General features: G+C 44.3%; 1 protein-coding gene and 1 non-coding gene across 2 annotated transcripts; both read right to left on the bottom strand.

Annotated features, from left to right (window-relative positions):
* Nucleotides 1–2606: 2606 nt before the first annotated feature.
* On the bottom strand, nucleotides 2607–2679 carry TRNAK-CUU. Its single transcript has one exon. It is a non-coding gene; the product is annotated as a tRNA-Lys (tRNA).
* Nucleotides 2680–2911: 232 nt separating this feature from the next.
* LOC123395886 lies at nucleotides 2912–7742 on the bottom strand. The gene is made up of 6 exons (XM_045090915.1): nucleotides 7571–7742; nucleotides 6738–6893; nucleotides 6433–6485; nucleotides 4766–6134; nucleotides 4516–4686; nucleotides 2912–3979 (listed from the first exon to the last, which is right to left on the bottom strand). The coding sequence occupies exons 2-6, from the start codon at nucleotides 6877–6879 to the stop codon at nucleotides 3120–3122; spliced, it is 2595 nt and encodes an 864-aa protein (XP_044946850.1). The 5' UTR covers nucleotides 6880–6893; nucleotides 7571–7742; the 3' UTR covers nucleotides 2912–3119.
* Nucleotides 7743–12596: the final 4854 nt, after the last annotated feature.

The following is a 12596-nucleotide window of genomic DNA, read 5'->3' as shown; positions in this document are numbered from 1 at the left end:
TAGAGGAAGGCATTGGGAAGTAATAAGTAGATGATGGGTTGCTAGAGTGACAGAAGCTTAAACCCTAGTTTATGTGTTGCTTCGTAAGGGGCTGATTTGGATCCACTAGTTTAATGTTATGGTTAGACTTTCTCTTAATTCTTCTTTCGTAGTTGCGGATGCTTGCGAGAGGGGTTAATCATAAGTGGGATGTTTTTCCAATTAAGGGCAGCACCCAAGCACCGGTCCACCCACATATCAAACTATTAAAGTAGCGAACGCGAATCATATGAACATGATGAAAACTAGCTTGACAGAAATTCCCATGAGTCCTCGGGAGCGCTTCACCTCCTATAAGAGTTTGTCCAAGCTTGTCCCTTGCTACAAAAGGGATTGGGACATCTTGCCGCACCTTAGTTACTATTGTTACTTGCTACTTGCTACGAACCATCTTATCACACAACTATCTGTTACCGATAATTTCAGTGCCTGCAGAGAATACCTTGCTGGAAACCACTTGTCAGTTCCTTCTGCTCCTCGTTGGGTTTGACACTCTTACTTATCGAAAGGACTACGATAGATCCCCTACACTTGTGGGTCATCACAAGTCGTCCCGCGATCCAATCACGATCTGGCGCCAAACGGACGACACCTCCGCCAAACTTTGGACCCCCCCTTCCTCCCACACACATCTTTACGTTGCAAGCACACCATAACGGTTGTTTTCCATAACACAATTTAATATCATTAAGAATCTAAACACAAATATAAAGTTGTGAGAGTAATAACTCATACCCGTGCTTGTTTTTAATAATAGTGTTTACACCCTAAAGGTTATTAAAGGCCCCATTGATAAATTGGAATTAAACTCCATAACAATAGTTTGTTAGAGTCTATGTCTTAGTGCACATCCTTTTGGGTTCAATAACTCATGTTCACTCATTGGTAAAAGGCATGGGAACTTCTGCTATCGATTCTCGAAAAGAAAACTTCTCCTACGGAAACCTGATCTCAAAGGGCAATACACCTTCTCCCTAATCCCATGGGAAATGACCACCCTCTCGATGGAGATTTTTTGTACCCTCTTTGTGCATGCTTTTGAATGGAGTCCTTATCGTCTCGTCGCCTTGGGAAATGACCCCCCTCCTCCCCCCTCATGTGAGTCTTGGATGCCATGGGGTTGCCAATGGCATATTATCTATCTAATGGTGACTGCTCATGGTATTAATTCCCTCAAACAAAATTAATTCTCTCGTGTTGTGTCCCTCACCGTATTAATAATCAAGATTAATTCCCTCAAACAAAATTAATCATGATTAAAGTGTTGACATGTTTTATCCAAACCTATGGTGTATCTTTCGAGAGAACACACAGAGAAGCAAGGAAAACAGGAGCTAGAACTTGAACTCTTGTGATAAAGAACCTCAGTTCCATCTCTATCTAAATCAAACATAGACTAATGTTATGATGAAGAACATGTGTTTCAATATTCGAAAGTAATCCCGTGTTGTGTCCCTCACCGTATTAATAATCAAGATTAATTCCCTCAAACAAAATTGGAAAAATCTATCCAGAAGGGCCGCATTCTCAACATCCCGTGCGGCGGGTCATCCATACATGATGTCATCACGTTTATTCTAAATGATCGGAATTCAAAAACTTTTATCTCTTAAACCGGTAATTCGATCAATGATCCGTTTTCGCTGTTGACTTTGTTTTGACGAAATCTTCAAAACTAGATCTCATCTTGACATGTTTTGACAACTTTTTTTTTCTCGTACTTACCACATTTGTTACACTTACTTATCATATTAGTAAGTACTTACTTGTGTGATAAAAATAACTTAATCGCCAATTTTTGTAAAATTACGTATAAATATTACATCTCGACGTAATCAAAATGACAAGCACAAACAACTTTTTTTAAGCGATTACGGGCAAAAATATGACAACTCAACATATTTAGAACCGGTGATCAAAAGAAATCTTTTTTGATCATCGTTTCTAAATATGACAACTCGGCATAGTTAAACTAACGAGCATACAAAATAGTTTTCTGGCAAAGTTGTATGTAAATATGACAAGTTGACATATTTAAATTGGCAAACACAACCCATAACATTTTTTTACATCATGTATAATGAAAACTGCTACAAGGCTTTGTACGAAACAATATTAAAAAGTGTCAATCAAGTTATTTTTCTCACACAGGTAGGTGGTTAATAATATGGCAAGTGAGTCAAAAAATATGGCAAGTACGAATAAAAAAAAAGTTGACGAAACATGTCAACATGGGATCTAGTTTCGAAGAACTCATCGCGAGAAAGTCAATGATGAAAGCGGATCATCGATTGAATTAACGGTTTTGTAGATAAAACTTTTTGAATTTCAAACATTAATGAAAATCTTTGTTGATTTCATCCCATGCATGCATAGAGAGAGAGGGGGACTATCAACATGGGATCTAGTTTCGAAGAACTCATCGCGAGAAAGTCAATGATGAAAGCGGATCATCGATTGAATTAACGGTTTTGTAGATAAAACTTTTTGAATTTCAAACATTAATGAAAATCTTTGTTGATTTCATCCCATGCATGCATAGAGAGAGAGGGGGACTAAAACAAAATCGCCCACCGTGGGGCTCGAACCCACGACCACAAGGTTAAGAGCCTTGCGCTCTACCAACTGAGCTAGACGGGCTGCTGTTCTCTTAACAACAGCATGCTTTTATATTGACATAGTGTAAGTAATTTATAGGACCAACGCAACGGTTCGAGACCACAGTGATCATCAGAAATTATCGCCAAAATTCCTATTCGTCCACGGAAGAAGGCTTTCCCTCTCTCGGAAAACGAGCATTTCACATGTTCAGACTGTAGGATAAACTCCGGCATGATATCAGTTAGGACAGTCAGCTCAAGACACTGTGCCGTATACCAACCAATATGAACTACAACGAGCTCCCTGGTAGTTTGATTACAATTAAAATGCATACAGTACAAGTATAGACCAAGCACATACTAATTAAGACCTGTGTTTCAAATATCCTATTCAGGCATCTGCTATCTATCTATTCTGATTTCTGTATCTAGAAACATCTATGCATTGCTAAGTGTTCAGGGACAATTAGCTTTTAGAAGTCATTCGTCGATAGATATTAATACTATCTGAAGAACAACATCATCCAGAAGGTCCTCCACCATAAGATCCTCCAGGTCCAGCGCGACACACTCCGCGTCGTACAACAGGTTCATCCAGCTGTCCTTCCTCATAACATCATACGCCACAATGTCGTCCACCGTCTTGTTGGGTTTCCACTGAAGGCTCAGGTAGCAGCTAACGTTTGCCCACACCTCCTCAAGGACGTGGGACCCCATGGGTATCGGCCTGGTCCATGGGTCGAAGCGCGAATGCCACGGACCATTGACGAGGGAGGAGTCGTAGATGTGCATCAGGACCTCGTTGATGATATCAAACAGGAGCATGCGCCTGACGATGCTGTGGGGCTCGTCGCTCGTCATCTCAAGATCCTGACAAGAGCATTCTGCCTCCTCGAAGATCACAGGACTGACTGGCTGGTTGGATGCATACCAATCGGCCTCGCCACAGCTGAACCCGGATTTCTTGAGTATATCCTTCACATACTGGAAATCGGCCTCATTCTTGTCATTGACATAAATGTGCAAGGAACCTGCATCATTTTGTTCGGTGAATTCATGTATAAACTGGAACTCTGAATTCGAATCATCGGCACCCAAGGGCTGTGCCGGCTTCACCAGCCACTCTTCATCCTCGGCAGCATTGGCACCTAGCAGCCGTGGTGTCTCGACAACCCACTCTTCATCCTCATGATCAGTAGCATCGATGCCTGAGGGTTGCAGTGGTCTAATTAGCCACTGCTCGTTCTTGAAATTGGCAGCAGATTCCCCAGAAGCCTGTGATGGCTTGACCAACCACTCATCATCCTCGAGTTGCATATCTTCAAATGTCGGTTCAGAATCTGAATGTGTGAAGAACATAAGATTTTTTTTTCGAAAAGGAGGATTACCCTTGGCCTTTGCATCAAGCGATGCACACAGCCATTTCAATAGCATAATTGCCCCAATCTAACTTAAAAAGTAGAATAATGCCTCACTTTTGTATAGATATAATCATGGTAAAGTGCATGAAAGTGCAAGCTACTCCCTCCGATCCAAAATAAGTGTCACAGTTTTGAACTGAGGATAGTTCAACCTTAATTCAAAACTGCGACACTTATTATAGATCAGAGGGAGTGTTAGTTTAGCATGGCAAGGAAAATTAGGAAGAGTTACTACTTCCATACAAAAGGTGATATAATGAAAGTATTTGGGTTATTATTTATGAAAAGAGTTAGCATGGCAAGGAAAATTAGGAAGAGTTACTGCTTCATATTGTCATGTCTGTTCCGATAGAAGTTAGCTACTCTCCGCGTAAATGGGGAAATATACCAATTAACTTTTGCTAGTACTTGTTTGTTCCGATGTCTACAGAGGTTCAAGTTTCACTATACTTCACCTGCTACAGAATGCTCCGTAAAACTGCGGTTGTGATCTTGAAAAAATGTCCGGTCAAAAGAAGGTAAACTATTGATGCGTCGATGGGAGAAAGACTGGCCAAAAGAAGACGAACTGGGAGTTCGGAGAATGCTACGTAAATCTTCTTCCAGGGAACCAAGGAAAGCACCTTCTGCAGAAATCACCAGAAACAACAATAAATATCTTTTATGTAAAGTTCACCTTATGATAATCTTCCTGTCCTTTCATACCTTCGTCATTTTGTTCACTGTACATATCTGCTGTTCTTTCTGTGATATAATCAGGGTACAAGTTCCCTTCTGTGACAATACTGAAGGAATCATTTTGACGTGAAGAAAACCGATCAGATTCCACATCATACGTCTTGGGAACAATCTGAGAACCAGGAAATTCAGTTAGAGCATCTTTTTGAGGAGCATATAATTGCATTTCTGGAAGAGAAGTTATTCTTTTGATGGGCATCATCGACTTGTCTCTTAAGCCTGCATCGTCTTCCATTGCTGTACTTGGTCTTTCGAAGGAAATCCTTGACTCCCTTGATATTGAATCATAGAGAGTCGAGTACTTGTCTACTGATTCTGCAATGGAATATGATCTTCGTATTTGTTTCTCCTCCTGGGTAAATTTCTTCGTGGAGGAGCTCTTGGTTAACTCAGCCATTTTTTGGCCATAAGGCATTTTATGAAAAACTCCGTCCTTCGTAATTCTAGCAAGCTCTTTCCGGTTCTCCTTTACGACATGTTTGATCTTCTTACTTATAGCTTTAAACCGATTTGAAGTGGTTCCAGCTTTCTTTAGGCTTCTTGATTCTGCAAGAGAAACTGTTGATGCCTCGACACCAGAAGGCATTCTTGTGCTGATGACTTTTGCGCCTTCAAGGTCAGATTTAGGCCTTGACGGTGACCTTTGGATTTCTGCCCTTCTGCTTTTCTCACTGTCGCTCCGATCAAATATAGGGTTACGCTTCCCTGATGATCCTCCTGGTCTTGGGAACGATTCTAATTTGCTCAGCGGTACTGCACCGCTAGAGGAAGCTTCTTGCTCTTGCTGTTCAGGTGGTACTAACAAGGAAGGATCATGAAGAATCTTGAGAAACAGTTCCCTGTGTGCATTGAACAATTCAAGGAAATCCAAGAACTCCTTCGAGTGATGTGTTGAATCATCACGGCTTTTCTGCCTAGAGACCTCATTCTCACTAGTAAGGTTCTCAGGTATAGTCTCACAGGGTGCTTCTTCAATCGAGCTATGTTTGCCGCTAATGCTACCGGAAGCCTTGCGCGACTCCTGTAAAATGGGACCTCTAGGGCTCTGATGTGATGACTGCGCTGCACCGTCACTAGAGCCTGTCTCATTGGAGCTCGATTCATTCATTCGCTGATACTCCAAAGCCAACTCATCAGGAACCACATATTCAAAGCATTTTGAATGATGGATCGAGCTGGAGCGCATCAAACGTGATGACGATGGGGAGCTGACACGCGGATTGGAATGTGATTCAATCTTCTTTTGATCTTTCTTGTGTGTTTTCTTCCTGAACATGAGTGTCTTCCATGTAAACATGTTGGCCTTTGCCGTTGGAGAAACGCTGTTAGTCTCCTTCTGAGTATTAGAAAAGCAGTTAGCGAATAATACATGGTGTAGAGTCATTTTAGCCACAGACTGCACTTGGGAACTTAAGATAAATATCAGAACATGGAACTTAAGATAAATATCAGAACATGAGTTGAAAATTGACAGGTTGACCAAAGTTGACCAAAGTTTTCTCCGGACTCAGAACATGACCATTTGAACTTCTGGCTTTCTCTAATGCTAATATACCAATGATCAGTAGATACCTATGAGATTGAATCCTGCCATTACCATTAAAGCAAATGCAACATTGAATTTAAGCACATACCTGAACAGTCTCTTCTTTTTCTATGCCGTTTATGGGTTTCGGAATTTTTACTCCTGCATCATATATAAAAAGAAATAGCAAACATATTACAACTTTATATAGCAAAGAAAGATGTGGTTATCGGAGTCAAGCCTTTGTGCGACCAACTTTGGAAAATGAGCAGCAATGCATAATGTATAGCAAAGATCCTATCCAAGATAAGGAAAAACAAGTGAATAACTTGACTAGTAACAGACACAATCATGTAAACACACTAAGGCTTCGGAAAACTGCAAAATTGCTGCTGGAAGCATGTAGAACCTTACTGAGTGTGTTGTCATTTCCTTCTCCATGCTTTTGATAGGTAATCAGTTTTGGCGTTTGCAATTTTTGGTTGAGGGCAAGCAAATTGAACAAGCCCTCGAGGCAGCCTGGGCTCCGCCTATCCAACCGCCTGCCCTCCGCCATTGTTCCGGCGAAAGCTGAAATCAATGCAGAAGGAAGTTAGATCCTGAATATCTGCAGCTAATCCAAAACGGTGAGATATCCCATATTTCACTTTCCATCGCATACAAATAAATATATTAGTATTATATATACGTGCCATCATATGTATTTCTTTCTGAGACTCGCATACAAATAAATATATTAGTATTATATATACGTGTCATCATATGTATTTCTTTCTGAACTAGACAGAAAACACTACAACATACTCGTATATTGAACACATCATGACGTGTTCCAAGTTCCTTAGAAAATCATGTATTCCAAGTTAAATCAAATAGCATAGTCCGTCTCGACTCTCGAGTTTCTTGAAGAAAAAAGTACTCCCATCGATCCATATTACTTGTCGGTCAAACAGACGTATCTAGCTACTACGTTTCGTTTCGAATACTACTAACAGCTGTGACCTTGTTGGGGCTTATCCTAAATATCAAACAGTTCATTCTGGGGGATGGCGAAAATCTGCGACCAAATAAAAGAAACGCGATGCGGACTCTTTAGGCAGGATTAATCGAAGCCCCCCTAATCCATCAAATTGCAAGATTTTCCAGGATCAGCGGACACTTTGAAGATGAAATGCATCACATCACATGGCAAGAAAAAAAAATCATCCTAATATGGAAAAGGGCGGAACAGCGGGAGATCATCATACCAGGGTGGAGAAAAAACGCTCGTTCGTCGGGATGTGCGGCGGGAGAAGGGAAATGGAGCTGCTGCTCCTGCCCTCCATTGACGGACTAATGGCTATTCCCGCTCTCCCTTGTTTCCCTTCCCCCCCTTTCCCTAGCGGCTGAAGAAACTAAAGTGAGCGTGAGCGCAAGAGAGGCGAGAGAGCCGGACGGAGAGGAACGCGCTCCTCCTCACCTTTCTTTCCCTCTCTTCTGCCGGGCTTGGAGTTATACAGGCCCAGCAATGCAGAGGCCCACGAGACTTCAAGGGCCGGCTCCCCGTCGAATCCGACTGGGCTTCGTTGCTTCCTTCCCGTAACCGTCTCAAACCGGATCACGACGTGTCCTGTATAAAGGTCGACCCCCCGCGCCCGGTTGCTTCATACTCTCACGAGGCGGTCGGTCTCTCGCGCGTACGCATGTTCATGGATCGGCGGAACAGCTACGCCGCCCGCGAAGCGCAGGGCATGACCTCGGACGGCGGCGTGCCGGCGACGGAGGAAGTGTCCGTCCTGGCTCACATGGAAGCCTCACATGTGGAGGACAACGGCGACGCTAATGGTTACGAGGAGATGGGTTACTTGACGCCGACGTCGCCGAGCCACCGGCTGCGGGCGCCCGACGTGTGCCCCGGGGCGCCACGGCTGCAGACGAAGGGACCGCGCAGGAGGAAGAGAAAGCGGCCGGAACGCGGCGGTGCCGTGCTGCGCCGTCGGCTCCTCCCTCTGACGTACACTGGTGGCATCATTTTTGAAAAGCTGTCCCGTCTATATATGTAGAATTTTCTTTTCTTGGCGTGTACTACCTCTTTTTCGTGTACCTATAGTCTAACATTCTAACCGCGGTACACAAATTTCTTGTAATCTTTTTTTTTTAATCCATATGGATATGAAGAAAAGACAACTTTCTATCAAAGAAGAGATAAGAGCAACTCCAACAGAACTATCCATTTCGTCCGTCGTTGTCTGTTTGAGTTTGCGCGAACAGAGAAGACGCGCGTTCGCTTTTTGTCCGCCTGCCGATCCAATTTTGAGCCTGATTTGGGCCGACGCGGACACAAAACGGACGCGGACGACGCAGTCGTATTCCATCCCTAGCCGCCAGTCGGTGGCACATTGGTCATTCTCCACCCTTACCGACAGCGCCGACAGCTAGCCTCACCTTGCCCCAGCCCCGTCTTCGCCGCCGCCCAGTTCTGACGCCTCCTCCCGTACCTGTGTGTGGGGACCCCGACTTACGAGTCAAGACCACCGAATGAACGTGTACAGTGATCCCAGAGATCAATGGTCACTGAACACACAGCTACTGAATAACAAGAGTCTTACATCCATAAATAACGTCTGATACAAATAATGACCATTATGGTCAAGTCATAGATAGGGCCATGAAGGCCAATCACACCAACTCAACCACTAGCGGAAATCTTAGTAAATGTGAACCCGTGTCATTAGCCTTAACGAACAGGCTAACTAACTCGGAAGCGTCCTAGTTCGCATGTCCGTCTCCGACGACGAATTCTTCTTCATATTCTGGTTCCTCTATGTCTGGCCAATAAAATAACTAGTGTCAAGCCAATGAGTACTTTGAATGTACTCGCAAACAGCCTATGATGCGGATTATGTAATTGAGTGCAATATGAAGTATAATGCAGCCTTAGCGGAAAGCGGGTTTTATTTATGCATAAACATGGTTAAGTATTTAGATGGTCATGCATCACTACTACGTAAATAGTAACCATAAGAACATGTTACATGTATCAACATAAATATTACGATGGCCGAACACCTAATGTTCACCCTCCATGTCAAGTCACCAGACTTGACCCAAGTAATCACTTTCTCATGTAACACATTTATACACACGCACACTTGGTTTATGCGGAAAACACTGACGTAGTTTAAGCAACACCACCCAACTGTCCTTGACCGTGGACACGGCTATTCGAATAGTTTTACACTCTGCAGAGGTTGCGCATTGTATCCACGAGATCCGGCAAACTTCCGCGTCATCCACGACTCGCGGTATAACATACCCGAGGTAAGTACCCGATCATTGCCTTTCCCTGGCGATACTAGACAAAGAGTCCACTCAATTGATACGCAACCCACATGATGTACGTATTACGAGCACCAACTCTAGATCATATCATTCATGCGGGGACCAACGGTGTGCCCGACACATGTAAAAACAACATAGTCGTCCTACCTGGCAAGACCCCGACACGATAGTGACCATATCACTCCCGCCACTAGTAATGTGAGCTCTTTGCTAGCACAACCAGAGTAGTCAACAAAGCCCCGGCCCATAAATGGGTATCGTGGTCTCACATGTAAGGTTGGGACGATCGACAAATCTTAAATCTAATCCCATTTCCGAAATCACTCACACAAAACCTTTCCGGTACACCACTTATTTCTCAAAGTGGTCATCCAGCTCAACACGAACACCCTCGAGCATTTGTGGCACCCGACGGGGTTTTCGAAAACCTTTTATATCACCTTTGTGTTACCATCACCATGCATATGGTCATCACATGCATAGCACTACTATCTACTTGTCAAATTCTTATCAGCGTGACCCTCATAGATGGTAAGGTCATGCTCAAATGCAAGTGCTCCGAGGAGCCATCGATAACTCCATACCGAGGGTTTACCGTTTAATCATGATCATATGCATCGGGATAAAATAATCAACGTGGCATGCATAAAAATATTTTCTTAGACATGGTCAAAGGGCTGCTTGCCTTGATCAGCTAGATATCCGGGGTCTTCGAGGTCTTTGGGTCCAAGTCCTTCGTCAAACGCGTGATCTATCGTCGTAATAGCAATAACAATAATAAGGACCACAACCAAAAACAGAGTACAAACTCACATTAAAAATGTTATCCTATTCTGTAAAATCCTATTATTATTCATCAAAATATTCCTTTCTAGTTTTGGAATGAAAAAGTTTTTAAAAGTTTTTTTAACAGAAGTTAAAAATACTTAAACTAGGTTTTAAAATAAACCTGTGCATAAAAGTTTTCATAAAAATTCCACAAGCAGTACTGTTAAATACTACATAATTTTACAAGAATTATGATGGAAAAATATTTAAGATTGGATAAGGAATTAATCTTGTGGATTTATTTTTTTAAACCAGAAATAAAAATAAACAAAAAGGAACCAGCTCACTGGCCTCGCTCGGCCAGCAGTTGGGCCTGCCCAGCTGGCCAACCGGCCAGCCAGCCAGCCAGCCCAGGTGCGTGCGCCGTCAGGTTCAAACCTGGCGCATGGGCCCATGTGGCCAGCGACAGAGAGAAGAGAGGGGGGGAGAGAGGCCGTCGACAGGTGGGGGCCCTGCTGTCGGGGTCGTCTCCTACCTCTGGACAAAGAGGAGGGGCGGCTCACCGGCGGCAACTCCGGGGTTCTCGAGGCCAAGCGAGCACGAGAATGGACTCGTGGCACTTCCGCCTACCATATGGGGGTCGAGGGGATGACGAAGGTGGCATGTGTCGCCGGCAACGATGAAGCCGCGGCGGAGACCTTTCGGAAAGGTGCTGGAAACGGTGCTTCGAGCGGGGAGAAGGACGGGGGAGTGGTAGAGAAGGTTCGGGAGGTCTTTGCGGTCACATGGGGAGTGAAAGGAGCTCTGGAGTGTGTTTGTAGCCCAAGATCAACGGAGCCCCGACACGGCGGCACCTCGGTCGATCTTGAGTACCATGGCTCTTTTAGCTCAAGTGGGTGCTCGGGGTGGTCGATTGGGGAGGAGAGGGATGCTCTGGTGGTGCGAGGGAGAGCGGGGGAGCCTTTAAATAGGCGAGCAATGAGTTACTGAACGGTGGTGCGCCAACTGTTTTGCTGCTGTGACCCGAGAGGGAGAGAGGGCTTAGGAGCGAACATGTGGTATTGCGAACACGGTTTTAGACCGCGCGGCATCTTCAGGAGGAGCGGGGACAGTCTCTGGGCGCATCGAGATGGCGAGGTTCTTCTGGCCGCTTCGGCCGCGCATGGGCACACGTCGCCAGGGGCAGAGGAGAGGGAAAGAAGAGGGACCCGACGATGCCCTGGACTCGATCGTCGATGTGGTCAAAGAGGGGCAACGGGAGGAGGCAAGAACTTGCCGGCGTTGGCCCCCTTGGGCTCGGGTGCGCCCTGTTGCACGTCCAGAGCGCAGCTTTGGCATGCCATGGCATGCTGGCATGCTCTGGCGCGTCTTAGCCATGCTGGGGTGTCTGGGAGAGGGTTTAGATGCTCCTTGTATGCTAGGGACCGAGAGGAATCAAGCTGGCCAAGGGGAGAGAGGTAAAGTGATGCTGTCAGTCTTGATTGAGGAGCTAAAATGGATGTTTTGGCTCCCTCTCATTTAACCAGTGTCGGGCCTCTCGTCTGCAGTTGTGGGGAGGCACAGGCAGTCTGTGACATGAGTTTGGAGCGAAGGGAGTAAGTGTGGAGGGTGCTAGATGCTAATTTTCAAATCCGGCAGAAGGTTTTTGATGCATGTTTGGGGAAGTTAACCTCCTCCAAATGCACTGAGAGTTAACAGGATTTGGTTTTGGATATAATTAGGAGGATCTATCAAATTTGAGCTTCATTGGACAAGTTTGACAATGTAAACTTGAAAATACCCACAAATGGGCAGATTTGCCATCTTGTGAGAAGATGTGAGAAAATCAATTCCCACAAATCCAAATCTTTGCATGATCTCCTTATTCGGGGTATTGAGCACTCCTGGAAAGTTTGAGACCAAATGGACAAAGTTGGCAATGTAGAGTTGCTCCAATTTGATTCTGGACAGAAAGGGTTTCTCAATTATTTGGTGAATCAAATCACCTTATATAGAGGTTAAACTTGACATGATCACCAAATATAGCATGTGGGACATTCTAGAATTTTCTGGAAATTTATTGAGAATATTTTCTTTGGAAATATTCCAAAAGGTCAACACAGACAAAATTGATTTTCAAAGGTTTGCTCTAATATTTTGAACAGGACTATGGGTTGAACTCTTATGTATGAAAATATATGTCCT

The sequence above is a fragment of the Hordeum vulgare genome, chromosome 5H (genome assembly GCF_904849725.1).
Source record: "Hordeum vulgare subsp. vulgare chromosome 5H, MorexV3_pseudomolecules_assembly, whole genome shotgun sequence".
NCBI classification, from domain to species: Eukaryota; Viridiplantae; Streptophyta; class Magnoliopsida; order Poales; family Poaceae; genus Hordeum; species Hordeum vulgare.
This window is presented reverse-complemented; position numbering and strand designations above follow the sequence as displayed.